At 36.2% G+C, this 20,074-nt stretch overlaps 1 protein-coding gene across 1 annotated transcript; it reads right to left on the reverse strand.

Moving 5' to 3' along the window:
• Positions 1-1,309: 1,309 nt before the first annotated feature.
• Positions 1,310-20,066, reverse strand: LOC117320458 (splicing factor, suppressor of white-apricot homolog; the record flags this gene model as incomplete). The annotated part of the gene is made up of 8 exons (XM_033875052.1): positions 19,836-20,066; positions 7,018-7,131; positions 6,724-6,788; positions 3,403-3,631; positions 2,787-2,961; positions 2,287-2,529; positions 1,840-2,050; positions 1,310-1,451 (listed from the first exon to the last, which is right to left on the reverse strand). Coding segments are annotated over exons 1-8 (1,252 nt in total), but the record flags the coding sequence as incomplete, so codon positions are not given.
• Between the last annotated feature and the right edge of the window lie 8 nt (positions 20,067-20,074).

Here is a 20,074-nt window from a genome sequence, read left to right on the forward strand (position 1 = left end):
TTAGAAATTTATACTGAATATACCTTTTTTCATGTAATAGAACTTTATTTGTAGTCTTGATAGTTTTCATAAATGTATACAGTCAAACTTCGATGTTTCGAAGTTCAAGGGACTAACAGAAAAACTTCGATACAGCGGGACTTCGAATTATTCATGGTTGACAATAGATCGATGTTTTCTTGATACTGGCCATATCTGTTAACGTTACATGTCCTCAGTGTCTTCGTGTTGATCGTCGCCTGTCAGGCTCACATCGAAAAGTTTACTTAATTTATACCTCGAACACAACAAAATAAAAATTCTTTTCATTAATTATACCTAAGCATTTTATTAATTAAACAAAATATGTATCGGTTACAAAACACTTATATCGCGTTTAACAGATGAAACAAAAGAAGTACAATGCACACTTACGTAAGTCGTTAGGCTTTTCTGCGAAAGACACGTGCGTTTACGTTACGTGCATATAAAATACGGAATGCCGATCGGTTGGAGAATGCATGATTGAATGACAAATAATCGATTTACTTGGATATTTATGTAAAAGTTTGAAACGTGACACTTTGAATATGAGTGAAGCCATCGCTAATTGTTTGTGTTTAAAATTGGTCCGGTTGTTTTACAGTTCCGAAAATTTACTCACCGACCGCTGATTTCAATGGCGGCGGAGATTATCAGAGACGACTACCGAAATGTTTTACCGGAGTGATTAAATGTCATGGCTTCTAAATACACTTTTTATCCATCAATTTGGTCTGATTATTAATAAACCCCATGACTGGGAGTGACAACACACGCTATCGTTATCCCTATTGTCAGTCAGGGCATTTGGGGGAGAGGTGTGAAATCTTGCCGCAGGGGTCACGACAAACACCTGTCCAGTGGTCAGTACAGGTAAATTTTTTGTTCGAATCATGAGATGTCAATTACCTATAATATCATAGCTAACGGGTCATGAAAAAAGTTCGATACATCGAAAACTTCGATTTATAAAAATTCGAATCATACATAGTTTCGTTAGTAGTGTTATATAGTGAGAAAATTCGGGACCAAGCAAAAAGTTCGATACAGCGAGAAATTCGAATCAACGAAGTTCGAATCATCGAGGTTTGACTGTATATAGTTCAACTACATCATATATGAACCGAAAGAAACTACAAAATGAACTGTGAAAGGAAATATAACGAAAATGAAAGTGAGAGATTGTGACGTCACAACTCGTAGGTGATTGTAATATGGCAGGCGTAAACGCCTCCATAAAAATACACGACTGTGTTTTGCTTTACTATTACACTTGAGGGTTACTTACTTTCTTCATCACTGCTATCATTGTCAAACACCTGACTTTTTTCCAGTGAAGTACTCTCTTGTTCGCGAGGCTTGCCTTTGATGCTGAAGCTCACCCCTTTAGGTCGTTCCTTTTCTAAGCGTCTCTTCTCCTTGGCTGTCTCCTGTCAAATATACACAAAAATGAAATACCTGGCCAAGCTAATGTGTGTAAAATCAGTCCTCACATTCAATCACTTTTCAATTATGAAAAACATAATGATGTTATTTCAAAACTGGTGCACAGGAATTTTTGTTTAAACTCATTTTAAAGCAGTGTATAAACAAATTTTAACAAAGACAAATTAGTGGTCATGCACTCGACCCCTTATGAGTATGTTTTTTGACTCCTCTAAGAGTTGACACTTTTGAATGGACAGATGTCCATATTTTACAGATGTTTTGTTGACCTTTCAGATTTATAATTCAACTTTTTAAAACTTTACACAAACGTCAAAAAAAAAAAAAAAATATTGACCTGTTACCTCTTTTCTAGAAGAGAATCATACTTACTGTGATATGAATATTTTTCTTGAAGTTGTAGTAAGGGTAATGGACATGGTAGGACTCCAAAAAAGCAAATCTGGGATCGTTTTTACTTTTTACAACAATTTCGAACTCAACCCCATTTTTGGCAACATACATTGCCATTCTGTCTATGACAGGCTGAAGGTCAGGTGGGGGTGGAACGATTTGTGGAGCACCAGGTATACTAAAGGATTCCCTGCCAAAACAAACACAAAATTAAGTACATATTAAACAAAAAGCATGTTTGTATTAAACCTTGTTGACCAAGACAGGTCAATTTAGACAAAAGTCTGAACATGATATAATTTTCAAAGATAGGGAGATACACTTTAGGAAATTTGGTTTAAAAGACAGAGAGGAGAGGATAAACAACATAAAATTCCACATTGGATTAAGTGTACTTTTGTGTTTTCAGTTGACAAACAGCATTACCTTGAAGAACTGTCTTCACTGGCCGGACTGTCCCGGCTGAGGTAGAAGTTTCCGCCCACATCCGTCCCTGGGGGAGGGGGCTGGGGCTGCTGCGCGGACGGGAGAGTGACAGGCTCAAGCCCTGGGGGGAGCGGCAAACTCGAATTGGAGGGGCTGTACTCTGATGCAGACATAAAGGGAGGCAGTGGAGGTGGCTGTATGGACGGCGCTTCTTCACAAGTTTGTCGGTCAGGTGCATTGTCACTGCTTAACAAACAGAATTATCATCATAGACCATACTACCGGTATTTACAAAATTCTGTGCAACACAAGTAAAACTTTATGGCTTAGATCACAGTTCATCATTTCAAATCAAAATCTCTTTTTTTTTCTTTTATTTATAAAGCAGCATAGTTAACCAGTTTCATTGGCAGTCATAAGATTAATGTTTGTAATTCTATCAGGAAATCAACAAATAAAATAGTCACAAGCTCTCAGTATGAACTCCTGTGTTAACATACTTGGCCTTCTCATGCTGTTTGTTGGAACGTTTGAGTGACTTGATGAGCTGTCCATACGGAGTGTCATGGATGCTGACTACTGGCATCTTAATAGGTTTGAGGTCAGGGGTGGGAGAGGCACGCTGGATCATCAGGCTGGGATGGAGGTACCCATCTGGTTGTTCTTCCTCATAGCCTACAATTATAATACATATCAGTCAAATCAGTGTTGAGCAGTAATATTGTATTGGTTAATTAATTGCAATACAAACTGGTCAATAAAATATACCAGTATGCAATCTTGGAAAAGCAAGATCTTGTCAAGGTGTGAGCTATATATAATTGTCTTTTCTGAGACATTGAGTAAATTTACTTGTAAGATGTTACATTGCAGATAATAAAATCTTCGGTGTTCAACATATTTATATTCACAATATCTACAAACTAGAAATGTTGTAAGACACTGCTGCCACTTGTCACCCCGAAAAAAAAAGGGGGGGGGGGGGGGGGTTAACCTTAAATTCAGAAATCTTATGACTCTCTTACGATAAAATTTGTCTGGAAAGAAGTAATCACATGACAGTGTACTCACCACCACAGCCTGTAAAACTGAGGTCACTGAGAATATGTTACTCACTGCTATCCTGGTCCTCCTGTACCTCTTCAGCCTTGGGTCGATACTTTCCAGACTTGATCATCGTCACCATGTGCTTGTAATAAGGGTTCAGTACATTCTCAAAATGCATGAACTCAAATTGTGAATTATTAGACTGCTTTGTTTTGATAATGATTTCCATCTGAGCTCCGTGCTCTGCTATAAACTTGGCAGTCTTCTCTATGATCGCATTCTGTTTTTCTGTTTCAGGCTGCAGTACGAAAAATAGTAATTATATATATAATATGCTATATATATTTCTCTCGGTACAACTACGACAGGAAATTCAAATCTATATCTGCGGATCACCAACACATAGTGTATATGATACATTGTGCTAATAAAGATATATAACTTAGCAACACAAATGACGAGTGCCCTGATCGGGCCTCGAACTCACGATCTACGGCACCCAATCGCCTAGCCAGAAATACTCGCAGCTTATACTGCTGCGCCACATCGGCGTTCTTAAAAAGATTGTTTCAATGGCATACATGATACACAACAGAGCAAGAAATGTAAACAATAACTGTAACATGTTTTAAATTAAGTAGGTCTTCATTTTTACTTATTAATCTTAGCTTGTTACTGGCCAATTATCTTGCCCGAATGTCTCTCACTTCACTTAGATATCAAAAGTACTAGAACATGTTTTTATAACACATTATTCAAGCCCATAACATCACAACCCACAATTCTAAATCTGATATATGTGGACATAAGAGACTGAAACATTACAGATCTCATTAAGATAATACTGAAGTTAAAGAATTAACTAGGATCAGACAGATAACGCGGTGACATGAACCTTCCAAAACAAACAAGGGCCCAATGGGCCCAAATCGCTCACCTGCAATGCAGTGATCTTTTCATATATGGATCCTGCATTTATTTGAAAGCATGCTACAGGACCAATATAATGTCTCTCTGCACTTTGGCTTTTCACTAAAAGTCATTTAAAGATTTAAGCATACTTGATCGACGTGACCTTGAATGAAGGTCAAGGTCATTCATTTGAACAAATTTGGTAGCCCTTTACCCCAGCATGCTACAGACCCAATATCAACTCCCTGGGACTCTTGGTTATTGAGAAGAAGTTGTTTAAAGATTTTAGCCTTTTTGACCCCTGTGACCTTGAATGAAGGTCAAGGTCATTCATTTGAACAAACTTGGTAGCCCTTTACCCCAGCATGCTACAGACCCAATATCAACTCCCTGGGACTCTTGGTTATTGAGAAGAAGTTGTTTAAAGATTTTAGCCTTTTTGACCCCTGTGACCTTGAATGAAGGTCAAGGTCATTCATTTGAACAAACTTTGTAGCCCTTTACCCCAGCATGCTACAGACCCAATATCAACTCTCTGGGACTCTTGGTTATTGAGAAGAAGTCGTTTAAAGATTTTAGCCTTTTGACTCCTGTGACCTTGAATGAAAGTCAAGGTCATTCATTTGAACAAACTTGGTAGCCCTTCACCCCAGCATGCTACAGGCCAAATATTAGGTCTCTGGGACTCTTGGTTATTGAGAAGAAGTCGTTTAAAGATTTTAGCCTTTTTGACTCCTGTGACCTTGAATGAAAGTCAAGGTCATTCATTTGAACAAACTTGGTAGCTCTTTACCCCAGCATGCTACAGGCCAAATATTAGGTCTCTGGGACTGTTGGTTATCGAGAAGAAGTCGTTTAAAGATTTTAGCCTTTTTGGCCCCTGTGACCTTGAATGAAGGTCAAGGCCATTCATTTGAACAAAATTGGTAGCCCTTTACCGCAGCATGCTACAGACCCAATATCAACTCCCTGGGACTCTTGGTTATTGAGAAGAAGTCGTTTAAAGATTTTAGCCTTTTTGACTCCTGTGACCTTGAATGAAAGTCGAGGTCATTCATTTGAACAAACTTGGGAGCCCTTCACCCCAGCATGCTACAGGCCAAATATTAGGCCTCTGGGACTCTTGGTTATTGAGAAGAAGTCGTTTAAAGATTTTAGCCTTTTTGACTCCTGTGACCTTGAATGACGGTCAAGGTCATTCATTTGAACAAACTTGGTAGCCCTTCACCCTAGCATGCTACAGACCCAATATCAACTCCCTGGGACTCTTGGTTATTGAGAAGAAGTCGTTTAAAGATTTTAGCCTTTTTGACCCCTGTGACCTTGAATGAAAGTCAAGGTCATTCATTTGAACAAACTTGGTAGCCCTTCACCCGAGCATGCTGCAGACCCAATATCAACTCCCTGGGACTCTTGGTTATTGAGAAGAAGTCGTTTAAAGATTTTAGCCTTTTTGACTCCTGTGACCTTGAATGAAAGTCAAGGTCATTCATTTGAACAAACTTGGTAGCCCTTCACCCCAGCATGCTACAGACCCAATATCAAGTCCCTGGGACTCTTGGCTATTGAGAAGAAGTCGTTTAAAGATTTTAGCCTTTTTGACTCCTGTGACCTTGAATGAAGGTCAAGGTCATTCATTTGAACAAACTTGGTAGCCCTTCACCCCAGCATGCTACAGACCCAATATCAAGTCCCTGGGTCTTTTGGCTATTTAGAAGAAGTCGTCTAATTTTTTTTTAGCCTTTTTGACTCCTGTGACCTTGAATGAAAGTCAAGGTCATTCATTTGAACAAACTTGGTAGCCCTTTACCCCAGCATGCTACAGACCCAATATCAACTCCCTGGGACTGTTGGTTGTTGAGAAGAAGTTGTTTGAAAATTTTAGCCTTTTTGACTCCTGTGACCTTGAATGAAGGTCAAGGTCATTCATTTGAACAAACTTGGTAGCCCTTCACCCCAGCATGCTACAGGCCCAATATTAGGTCTCTAGGCCTTTTGGTTATTGAGAAGAAGTTGCTTGAATGGAAAGTTGACGCCGGACGGACGACGGACGCCGCGCCACGGCATAAGCTCACTTGCCCTTCGGGCAGGTGAGCTAAAAATGAAATTTGAAAAAAGATTGAAATTTGTTTTGACATCAGTGTTGAGTGTTTGATTGTAAGTAGTAATGCTGAAGGAACAAGTTAATAGAAATTACTTTAAATATTAATTCCAGTAATATATATATTCCAACAAAATTAAAATACATGATATAGTGTCTGCTGCAAAATATAACTTTACACAATGATATAAACCATTGACTAAAACATCATGTAGATTAGCTTTTTCTATACTGATTTTAGGTTTAATACAAAATTTATGAATTTATTCTAAAAGCAAAACATATTGCTAAAACAACAACTACCAAAATTTATAAATTATACAGATTTATGTTTAAAACATAATTCAAACTTTAAATCATGAAATACTTGTGCTTACCACAACGACTTCAGGTGGAACATGCAACTCCTCGGGAGCAACAAATGGTTTATCTTCCACAGCTTCTGTTTAAACAAAATGTGATAGCATAACATAACCTATTCAAATCATTGCTGGATATAATTTTTAGTGTGTGTTGGTATTCATGTGAAAGAAAAGTATCCAGATGTCTTAAATGAACATACCAAAATGTATTTGAAAGATGGTTTTCTTGCTGGAAGTTTTTGCTTTCTCATTATTTATTACACCTTGATGAATTGTCTTTGCATTATCTACATTTTTCATCAGTGTTACCTATTTTGACCTGTGGGTGTTGCTCAGCTGCCATCTGTTGAGCGTAGTCATAGCTGAAGCCGACCGCATTGTAACCTTCAGAAAGGGACAGGTAGTAACGCTTCCACTCCTCCTCTGTAAAAGAAATAAATTACCAATGACTCTAAGGCCAAACCAATTAATTGCTTTTTGTAACATACTTGAAAAATTTTGGGAGTTAACCATACTAATGCTTTATTGAAAATTGCAGCAAAAAGGACTTTTGCGGTCAAGGGAAGGCACAATAAATTAGGATCAGTGTTTAGTTTATTTTTTATTTTTGTTTAACGTCCTATTACACTAGGGATTAGAAATGTGTAATTTTCCTCGCCCCAGTGTAGATTTTGAACACATTCCACTAAAAATCACACAAGGTTTTTGTTATTCACACACGTTCGCTAAAAATCACACAAATTTTCATAATTCACATAGGTTCCCTAAAAATCACACAACGTCGGTAAACATCACAGTGGCCCGGTAAAATTCACACAGATCATGGCACGGCTGTGTACCATGCATGCATTCGGCACACCTGAGCAGGGCACCATAAACCCGAGACCTCGGTTCAATGACGCAGCAAAATTTAATTTGACGCACGATTTTTGCATGCCGTGCTTCACATTTTGACCACCACTGTAATTAGTCTATCTGTTGTCCAATACCCAGACTCAACAAAGGGTTTATTTGCTATGGTCAGTGACACTAATTAGTAGAATTCCCCTAGGGGTCAATTAAAACAGCCACTCAACTGTGACTAATCCAAATGCCGCTGCCGATTGCCATGGGGCACAGGTGAAGAATACACTGTACCTACCTGGCTGTAGGCCTAGCGGCCGATCTGCTCTTTGTTCTAAGCAATCACATTTTAATAATTTAAATAAGTAAGCTATAGTAGAATCCGACCCCAACAAATAAATGTAACATATGTTTGTGTTAACTTTAAATCATGTATACACAAGAATGAGATCGTAAGTAGGCCTAGTTTGCAGCATGCCAAAACAGGCGGCAGCCATTTTGTTGTTAACCTGAATAACCTTACATGTGCATGACCTCTGTAGTGCATTTGACAGGATGGGAAGCGTAAATCATTCCTGTTACATTTTGGCGGCAAATATGAAAACAGGATTAGCATATACAAATAAAACCCCTAGAGGCTGAGCAGATTAAAAATAAAAAAATTAAAAGATGCTTTTACAAATTATGCTTAACCCATGTAACCCATTTAATCACAATTTCAGGAAGAAAACTGTGATACAAGTTTTATTTGTTAAAAGGTTTACAAAAAATCTATTTCAGTAATAATTCAAATAAAACAAAAAATAATTAAGTTTTAATTGTACTTTATTCACCAAAAAATATATAATTAAAAGAAAAGTTTCATTTTTTTAAATACTTTAATTTATCTATAAAAACAAATATTGGAAAATAAATTAAAATGAACTTAATTTTTTTGAAATTATTCAATTTGATTATAATTTAAAAAATGACACATTTATCTGTTTACATTTGGAAACCAATAACCGTTAAGTTTACAATTTCATATTTTGACTCTCAGGATTTCATAGCTGAGAGTCGCTGACTCTTGAGATTTTAATCCTTCTGGTGCCCTGACCTCGGCAGATTAATTAGCTATACAGACCTATTGTAACTGCCAATCAGCTGTGTACAAAATAAACAGATGATTAAATATACAATTAACTGTTTATTGTGTTTCTTTTCGTTTCCATAGATCTGAGAATTAAGAAAATCTACGTACTATTTACGTGATGGTAAGTATATTTGTTGATTAAAAATATGTGCTTGTGTCAGAATTATTAAACATCTCACCAAAATATTTAATGGCGTTTGTTATTATTATTATTTGTTATTATTTTTTATTATTATTTTCCCATTGAAGACATGGATGCGAAGAAAATGTCTATTATAGTTACGTATTGCAGTTCCGTATAGGTAAGTGGATTTGTGGCTTCAATGAAACGTGTTAACTCAAAATCATAATATTGACCATCTATTGAAACATACATACATGTACCATATAATTATTAAACGTTTCACGCAAAGATGTAACAGTGTTTGTTTTCTATTACCATAGAAAAATTACATTTGCTCTCAGCGACGTATCGGTAAGTGGCAGCCACGTCACGGGTGAGCGCGTTCGCCTGTGTGTAATCACGCGTGTAGCGAGAATGTGACCTTGACGATCGGCAAGTAAACTTGTGAACACTGTGATCTGGCTGAATCAAAGCTCTGACAATTAAATGTGTATCAACTGATTTATGGTAGTGTTTGTTTTCTTTTTTTTTTCACGTTTAGCCGGGGACATTGATGTGTTGATTAATAGATTAAAAGTATCCTGTAGAACAATACCACGGAATTATTAAATGTCTCTCGCAAAGTTGTGTTATGTTGTTTCTTTATACAGTATTTTTACTGGAGATAACTGTTCGTGATCGGCATGTGTCGGGACACACGTACACAGATCGAAAGCACCAAATTTGTTACGTACGAAGTGACACATGAATCTTGGCAGATCTAGTTTTGTACTACTCCTAAAACATAAGAGGCCGCTGGTCGGCTCTTTTTCTATCGGATATTATTTTGCCGACTGTTACACGGCGCCTGTCAAAAGTATCTCGCCGTGTAAAACCTCTAACATTGTTGGGAGTAGTTTTGTACGTTATATCTTGCTGAATTGTGGGCCTTATACTGGAAAATCATATTTGACTTTTTTGTGTGTATTAGTAGACTAATCACGACGACACGGGCACGGACTATCCGTGTCGTCCTTGATGACCTTTCACCTTCAGTAGATGGCGCTGTGTCCGCAGAACTTCAGACAATAAAAAAAAATAATGGTCGTCTTGCGTTATATTTGGTGCTTAACTACAACTCAAACTTAATTGATATTTTTGTGTGCTCAACAATCTGGCTGCTATAATATATAACAGTGTCATAAGTGTACATAACGTGATTTATTTATTTTGCAGGTTACATCCTGACTGATTCAATGAGGGGTACGAATTTGAGGTTATCTGCGACGAAAATGTGATCTGATCTTTATTGTTTATTTCTTCATTTATTGTAGTTAAAGTATATTTTTTACTGTATGTATATTTTACTTCAGATACTGAAAATGGTAGTGGATTTTTACGGGTTGGGCGGGCTCATCTTTAATGGTGCATGTTGCCAATAAAATTTTTTTTTCATTCGAGACAGGGCGATGGACCGAAACGTCTCGTGAAAATGGAATTTGTCCGCTATGTTTTACTGGGGTTGGATGCGAGTTTCATGATTTATTTTTATGTTCAAATATATACGTCAGTCAAATTCGTAAAAAGTATATGCCTAGTTCACATGTAACCCATCTAATCATAAATTAAAGAATTATTATCATTATGCAATATTAAAGTATTATCAAATCTATCTATGTTCATTAAGAGACCTTTATACTTTATACTTATTTAGTATGTATGTCTCTGGTTCATCCAATTACTAAAAAGACATCTAAAAATAATGTGAATTTAAAACATGAATTTGTAAGTCATATATAATGTATGTTGTAAAAATATTGAAATGATATGTTTTAAAAAATTCATGTTATTTCAAGTATTATTTTTCGTTTAAAAAGTTATTAATCAGTTCCAATATCTAGCAAGCTTATTTGACACTCAAAATTACTCGCTGCTACATTGGGACGACCGGGCGACCGATCCTTTCAACTTTACCGGGACACCCCGCGGGGCCTGTCCTATCTAGTGTGAGGGGCACAGGTGTACAGATAACGCCTTGATTGACAATAATGAATGGAGGTTTGTTCGTAATTAAACAATAAAAATGTTAAGAGAACATCGTATATGACAATACACGTACGATTTTTTTAGTTTGACTTTCAGCGTCGTACTGATCGCGTGTTACAAATACATTTTGGGGGTCTAAAAGTTGCTTTTACACATTTAAAAAAAAATTGAAAACTTGCTAAAATCCGTGACATCAACTCATGTTTTTTCTGCAAGACGTACTGCAATCATCACGCATATGACCCATTATCCTTAAAACGTGTCTGTTGGTCAAAGTCTATGCAGTTTTCCTTTTCTCGTTGCCGTTCCCTGCGAGCTTTCAATGGAGTTTGTCGGGGGGGAAATGGATTAAATATAAACGATTAATGTTCGAACTATCAATATATAGAAAAATGTTGTTTGTATTTGAAAAAAAAAAAAAACGTTTTAGAACTGTCCGCCGATTCGAACTGTCCGAGGTTTATGGTTATTTGCAAAATTTATTACGAAACAATTGCAAAATACGTAAAAAAATGTTCATTTGTAAAAGGAAGTTTCCGGGATTCATGTTCTGCAATAATTATGCCTTTTTACATGTGTAGAATATAGTAACACTTTCTGCATACAATTAATGATTTTAAACACATGCAAAAATACCTGTACCCAGCTCTGAAAGTATGTGGAAGGAGTCGAGTATACTGCTCCATGCAACTGAAATGTCAATAATATTCATACCAAGTTTTCCGGGGTATTTCTTTAAATTCCACTTCATATTTATGCTACGAATATTAGCATCATGCTGAATTTTCTCATGAAAAACATAGTCCTGTTTATTATGAGGTTTGTTTCGTCCTGAAATATTCTTATGAACTTCGAGGTAAGTGGAAATCTGGACAATTTCATCCCCAATCATCGACTGAGGGACCAAGGCCGAGAGGACCAATGTCATCAGCACAGGTAAATTTTCACACCTTCTAGTAGAAACCATACAAGTCAAATCACCTTACCTTAGTTGGGCTGATTCCCTGAACGCCTACATTTTGAAATAACACCCTACTGACTATGTTTGTACAGTAATTATAGTCTGTTCTGGTGAAGTCACTTTTGTTACCTGTGTTTTACCTGTGTATGTTACCTGTAATTTTCATTGAATTTCTCATCAAAATCAAATGTCAATATTCAATGAATATACTGCACGAAAATACAATATATTGGAATTAACTATGCACATGATAATTGTCAATACTTATTTAAACAATTTAATAATGATCAAATTATTAAATATCAATAATTAACAAATTAGTATTTATAAATGATTCGTTGAAATTGATATTTATTGATAATTCATTGAAATTAATATTTATTAATAATTCAATGAAATTGATATCATAAAATACCTTTTGATAATTCTATCAATTTCATCAAACTAAAAATTATATCAAATACTTTGCTTTTTTCCTTAATACAAGTTATAATCAAAATGTTCTTTTTTCTCATTTGAACGCCTCTCTGATACCTGATATATGATAACTGAAGATAATGATGTTGTTAAGTAAAAACCGCTCACTTTACTGAGATCAGTAAAAATGATGAGCTGTGTTAATGTAACCCAGGCTACGGATGGCGTGACACTTGGATATTAAAACCGAAGCTACATGTACATGTATGTATCTATATCAACTTCAAAATTATCATCAGGACTATCATTCCACTGTTTGTACTCATACCGTTATTACCATCTTTGGCTAATACTCAGTTAGACTTTAACTTTATTAGGAATAGGTTATGAGACAGATGTACACCATCAACATCGGGACAGACTCTTCACCGTCTTCCCGGGGACCAACATCAAGGGATGCTTTTCCATTTCACCCCATGACACGACGACACTATAGGAGACTGGTTCGCCGCGCAGCTGTTGTACTGATGTAACATGGACAAGGTTGTACTGATGTAACATGGACAAGGTTGTACTGATGTAACACGGACAAGGTTGTACTGATGTAACATGGACAAGGTTGTACTGATGTAACATGGACAAGGTTGTACTGATGTAACATGGACAAGGTTGTACTGATGTAACATGGACAGGGTTGTACTGATGTAACACGGACAAGGTTGTACTGATGTAACATGGACAGTGCTTTATCCTATTTGTATTTTACTACACTGTGATAATAAAGATCTGTAGATTTGTTCCAACTGTGTACATGTATACATGTATTTGCATGCCTGTTACAGTTTTCTGTGTATATTCATTGATTTCAATTTTGTCCGTTGTATAACATTATATGATATAAACATAAATTAAGATTCTAAAAGTCCTATCAAAATATGTGATATTATATTAACACGTAATATTCTATGATTATAATACTGATATTTCAAACTGTGTATCTTTAAATTAGCATACATATACATTTCTAGTGCTCTATATAATTAAGATTATAATGATGTTATTCCTATCAAAATGTGTAAATTTACATTAACGTGTTTAATTGTAGTTCTCAATTTATAATAAAGATTCTGATAATGTTGTTTTCAAATTATGAAAAGATATATTAACTTGCAGAATTCTAATGTTCTTACTTTTTGTATAACTTATCAATATCAATGTGATTAATACTATATTATAGAATTTTTCAAATTGATATGCTTGTGTTTTGGTTTCCTTTAGTTGTCAAATGATTTCTACAGGTAAAATATCTTGGTAAATACAGAACAGACTATAATTACCCTCCCTTTGATGTCTCTGCCTATTGTTCTAAATATGTAGGCGTTCAGGGAACACACCCTTAGTTGGTAACTGAACGGGTCTTAGCTTACGGCTATTAGATAAGCCTCTTCATCATTCATTAGACCAGATCAAATATAGACGCAATTTAAATGTGATAAGAACTAAAAATCAAAGACAACCATCATTTTCATGACAAAATACAAGAGTATTAGTAGCTCAAGACAGTGATATTAAAACAGGGGTCGTCATAGCTATGATTGGACGCACCTAATTACTTCAATATAATAATCTACATACACGGAAAAATGACATACAAATGAGTTTTTTTTTTTTTTTTGCACATTTTTATTTACATTTCCGGATGTGATGGATATCTCAAATCACCATACACTCTTAAAATGTACTGTACTGTCAGTCCCTTCCTTACAGATGGACTTTGTACATAAGTACATAAATTCTAATACTGATCAATCTTAGACAATAAAGTCTGTTTGATACTCTGGCCTATTCAAATAACCTTACTCGTTCGATCACCAGAGCCTTTCCATTGGAAACCACATACGTCAAATCACCTTACCTTTGTTGGTAACTGAACGATTCTTAGCTTAAGACTATTATATAAGCCTCTTCGAATTTGTAATTTATTGTGATTAGACGTTCCATGTATATAATATATAAGAGAAGTCGACTGTAATGATCTTGACTTGAAATAGACAAGACATCACGGGAGTATAGGGATAATTTTATATACTGGTAGATTACAATGTATAATGCTACAAAATACAAATCCGTCTTTCAACGTCAGACGCCCGATACATGTCATTTATACAAACCACTCTGTATGGCTACAAGCTAATATAAGACTATATAACTGACACTGGCACGGAATCCAAACTCACAAATAGGACACAGGATTTTGACACGTTCCTATGAATGAGAAATTAAACAAAGGCTCCGATACTTATAAAGCATATACATGTAATTCGAAGTGTAAGTGATCGAGTTTGGGTGGCAATAACATGTTTCTTGATTGTTGTAAAATAAATAAAGTTTAGAGTACTAAATGGTTTTTCGGACACTGAGATAGAGTTTTCATTCTGGATCATATGGCAACTCGTCTAGTCCCTCTGATCTGATGTTATTAAGCCTTAAAATAGCCATGTCGTCTTACAACATAGGTAGGGTTATTATTCATTCCATTCAATTACATTTATATCATTCAGAAATACGAAGAATCATCAACAAAAAATGGATTCAAAATATCTCAGTATGCCAAGCTATCAACCTGCCGATCTGAAGTCAGTGGATTTTTTTAAACGACTAAAATCTAATTCTGTGATATCCTTACACTGGGTAATTCAGATACATCTAAACGTATTATCAAATAACCACCCGCCACCCTTTTTAGGGGATATCAGAAACGTTAGCGCACAGAGACACGAGGGACGGCGGGGTCCACGAGAGGCTTGAATACTGCCAACTGTATGACAGGGATTGGAGACACCACTGGTTTGAAGACTGACCTAGTGTGCTCTTTTGTAGTTGTGCACTGAAGCCGTGAAGGCGTGACTTCCACTACTGCTACACTTAAGACAATCATATCAGGTCTGCTAATTGATGTTATATATACGTATATATGTAGTTTTTTTTTTTTTCAAAATCCTTTGATATTGAACTTGATCACAGGCAATGTAAATGTATCCAGCATTTAATTTCAGTTTTGCTCAAAATAATTTGCTTAAAAAAACAACAAAAACTAATTAGTGCATGTGGAATTAATTCAGCTTTTCACAGATCCAAAACTGAAACGATTGGACGAGAAGTGGTTCACAATAAGGTAGTGTAGTTAAGTCGATGTCGTCTCGCTACGTCGTTACTAACAGACACTTTCCAACCCATGACGTGTGAAACGAAGTAAAAGTTACCACCTCATAGATATTAACAGAATTATCGTTGAGCATGCTGCTACTTCACAGTACTGGAAGAAAAGTGACAAATGTCGCCACCAGAGGCGATCTTGTGACGAGATCAACAGGAGAACGAAGAAGATGGAATGGTGTGTATATTTCTCAAATGATTTTTGAACCAAGTCCTAATGAAAAAAATGTATTGTTATTTTCTGTAGGATTATGTAAAAGACTATAAAAATGATACGTGAACTTGACTGCCAGCTGACACTTGCTCTTCCAGCCAAGACAATTGACCTGTCTTTTCTTCAAGACCATAGGTTGAGTCATACATTACCAGTGATTTTGTTCCGATACATAACATCATTGACCTAAAGAAAGAATAGCATGTTAACAAAACAAAATGAAAGACGTTCACATATACATCCATAAGGAAATATTTAAACTGTACTGAAATATCTGACACATGTAAAGGGCTAAATTCAAATACATACCAAATTACTTACACACGACACAAATATTGATTCCAGTGATCTGTGCATGCTAAAAAAGAGCCGATATATACAACAATAATCATTTGCTTATCAAAGACATTTCTGTCTTGTCGCGTGTGTCGTATGCAGTTTCATTGTTGTAACCTCAGACTTGGTACCTACAAAAAAAAAAAAAATTTAGTCACAAAGAAATACTTAATGTTAATCTTGAAAATTAAATCGCCGGAAAATTTTCAGACCCTCTACTTATATGATTAAAAAGCATCTAGTCAGTGATCGTAGCAGCCAAACTCGATTGTGTCTAACACGGTTGAATCAAATACATCGAATGAGTCGAACGTTTTGTTCGGTCCCGATTTTTTCCTTCTTTATCTTAGTTAATTAAGCATGAATGATTCAAACACTGTTGAATCAAAAACTGCGGTTGTGTTGAATATATTTTGTGGTTCCCCCTTCTAAACTAGACTCTATACCAAAATTTCCATTTTTGTGTCGAACATCGAAGCGTCATGCTGTCTCAGGTAAAATTTGCTGACCTCGCCTGATTGACCGAGTGTGACCGATCAGCCGTAGCGGTGTTACCAGAGCCTATTGTTAGGTCCCGGCTGTCGGTCGCACATCATCCCTTTGTTTATACCGGTGCACGGGTGAAATAAAACGTTCAGGTATACATAATTAAGAAAAAAATGTGTACGTTTTAGTCTACAAACCAATATGTGTTCTGTTTTGATACACATGGCCGCCGACAAAAAAAAGAGGAAAAAGTAAACGATAAATTACATATCTTTCATCGAAAAATGCAAAGAAAAACAACTTGTCCGTCATTGATTTATTTATATATGCCTAAATTCTGAATACGACGATGCAATAGTAACAATGATATGCGGGATGTTTTTACCCTGTTTAAAAGATCGTGGGAATGCATGATCATGCAGCCGATAAACACTGACCGCGGCCTTCACCTTTGATACAAAATCAGCACGTGTACGGTCGATCAATTTTTCCTGAGCTCAAATATTAGCAGGGCTAAAATCGACTAGCAACTTCAGAGTAAGGAACAATGTTCCATCTACTGAAGATGAAAGGTCATCAAAGACTGCGCGGATAGTCGTGCAAAACAAATAGGATAATCCAGTAATTACAACTTAAGCAAGATGTAACGTACAAAACTAGATTCCTGTCATTTCGTACGCAACAGTTTTGATGCTCACGATCTGTGTGCGTGTGTCCCGACACATGCCGATCACGAACAGTTATCTCCAGTAAAAATATAAAGAAACACCATAACACAACTTTGCGAGCGACATTTAATAATTCCGTGGTATGTAGGCCTATCTGTCACAGGGGATTCATATTGTTCTACAGGATACTTTTAATCTATCAATCAACACATCAATGTCCCATCAACGTGAAAAGAAATGAAAACGAAAAACTATCATAAATCAGTTGATACACATTTAATTGTCAGAGCTTTGATTCAGCCAGATCACAGTGTGTTCACAAGTTTACTTGCCGATCGTCAAGGTCACATTCTCGCTACACGCGTGATTACACACAGGTGAACGCGCTCACCCGTGACGTGGCTGCCACTTACCGATACGTCGCTGCAGCAAATGTAATTTTTCTATGGTAATAGAAAACAAACACTGTTACATCTTTGCGTGAAACGTTTAATAATTATATGGTACATGTATGTATGTTTCAATAGATGGTCAATATTATGATTTTGAGTTAACACGTTTCATTGAAGCCACAAATCCACTTACCTATACGGAACTGCAATACGTAACTATAATAGACATTTTCTTCGCATCCATGTCTTCAATGGGAAAATAATAATAAAAAATAATAACAAATAATAATAATAACAAACGCCATTAAATATTTTGGTGAGATGTTTAATAATTCTGACACAAGCACATATTTTTAATCAACAAATATACTTACCATCACGTAACTAGTATTTGTTTTTATAGATGAATAAAAGTATTTAAAAAAATGAAACTTTTCTTTTAATTATATATTTTTTGGTGAATAAAGTACAATTAAAACTTAATTATTTTTTGTTTTATTTGAATTATTACTGAAATAGATTTTTTGTAAACCTTTTAACAAATAAAACTTGTATCACAGTTTTCTTCCTGAAATTGTGATTAAATGTCTTACATGGGTTCAGCATAATTTGTAAAAGCATCTTTTTATTTTTTTTTATTTTTAATCTGCTCAGCCTCTAGGGGTTTTATTTGTATATGCTAATCCTGTTTTCATATTTGCCGCCAAAATGTAACAGGAATGATTTACGCTTCCCATCCTGCCAAATGCACTGCAGAGGTCATGCACATGTAAGGTTATTCAGGTTAACAACAAAATGGCTGCCGCCTGTTTTGGCATGCTGCAAACTAGGCCTACTTACGATCTCATTCTTGTGTATACATGATTTAAAGTTAACACAAACATATGTTACATTTATTTGTTGGGATCGGAATCTACTATAGCTTACTTATTTAAATTATTAAAATGTGATTGCTTAGAACAAAGAGCAGATCGGCCGCTAGGCCTACAGGTAGGTACAGTGTATACTTCACCTGTGCCCCATGGCAATCGGCAGCGGCAGTTGGATTAGTCACAGTTGAGTGGCTGTTTTAATTGACCCCTAGGGGAATTCTACTAATTAGTGTCACTGACCATAGCAAATAAACCCTTTGTTGAGCCTGGGTATTGGACAACAGATAGACTAATTACAGTGGTGGTCAAAATGTGAAGCACGGCATGCAAAAATCGTGCGTCAAATTAAATTTTGCTGCGTCATTGAACCGAGGTCTCGGGTTTATGGATGCCCTGCTCAGGTGTGCCGAATGCATGCATGGTACACAGCCGTGCCATGATCTGTGTGAATTTTATCGGGCCACTGTGATGTTTACTGACGTTGTGTGATTTTTAGGGAACCTATGTGAATTATGAAAATTTGTGTGATTTTTAGCGAACGTGTGTGAATAACAAAAACCTTGTGTGATTTTTAGTGGAATGTGTTCAAAATCTATCAGGGGCGAGGAAAATTACACATTTCTAATCCCTAGTGTTAACAGCCAGGGTCATTTAAGGACGTGCCAGGTTTTGGAGGTGGAGGAAAGCCGGAGTACCCGGAGAAAAACCACCGGCCTACGGTCAGTACCTGGCAACTGCCCCACGTAGGTTTCGAACTCGCAACCCAGAGGTGGAGGGCTAGTATTAAAGTGTCGGGACACCTTAACCACTCGGCCATTGCGGCCCCTCACCATTTATACATAGTATAAAGTGGGGATTAAATGAATAGCCATAGAAGATAATCATCTTGTTAAAAGGATGTCAAGAAACAAAAACAGGATCAGTGTGCCAGGGGGTAAGAGAAAATAAACAGTATTTGATGTCCAAGCTCTCTATTGGTGTTTTTTTCTGTTTTATATTTTTAAATTGTTCAATCTCACACACTAGACTCATTTCAGTGTTTTTTTCTTTGGGTGCATTTGGGGCCGAATACAGGCCCCTTCCCCTAGATAAATTTTGCTTTATTTTTCCAATTTTTAGTTCACATTTTTCCCAACCAGAAATTGTCATTTTCCTGTATGTTAATTAATATGAAAAAATTGTGATCATAATATATTTTACATAATGTTTTAACAAGCCAATGTTATAATTCTACTAGTCTCCACTGACGATAGCTAAATTATGCATATCAAGTACATTTGTATATAGACTTGATGGTTATTTTTGAGCTTGGAAAAAAGTGGGTTTTTTTTCCCGCAATATTACAAACCCCGGCCATGTTTTCCCAATCGAAAAACCGCAGGCCCCTGCATAATAAGAGTAAGAAAATCACTGCAATTGGAAAAGGGGACACATCAATTACCTTCATACATGGTCTTCTCGGCCATATCTGTACGCAGCTCCAGATAACGCTCTTCATCGCACAACTTCTCCATATGTTCTTCATCTTCAGTGAGAGTTTGATCGGTGTCTCTAACATTGCTGGCATCAAATGCTGAAAGGTCAAACAAGTGACCCCGTCCGTCATACCTGTCGGCAGATAAAAACAGAGTAAGGATAGGCTCATGGTTCCTAAAGTAATGTATTACCTAAATTAACATG

Source organism: Pecten maximus, unplaced genomic scaffold (assembly GCF_902652985.1).
Source record: "Pecten maximus unplaced genomic scaffold, xPecMax1.1, whole genome shotgun sequence".
In the NCBI taxonomy this organism is placed as follows: domain Eukaryota; kingdom Metazoa; phylum Mollusca; class Bivalvia; order Pectinida; family Pectinidae; genus Pecten; species Pecten maximus.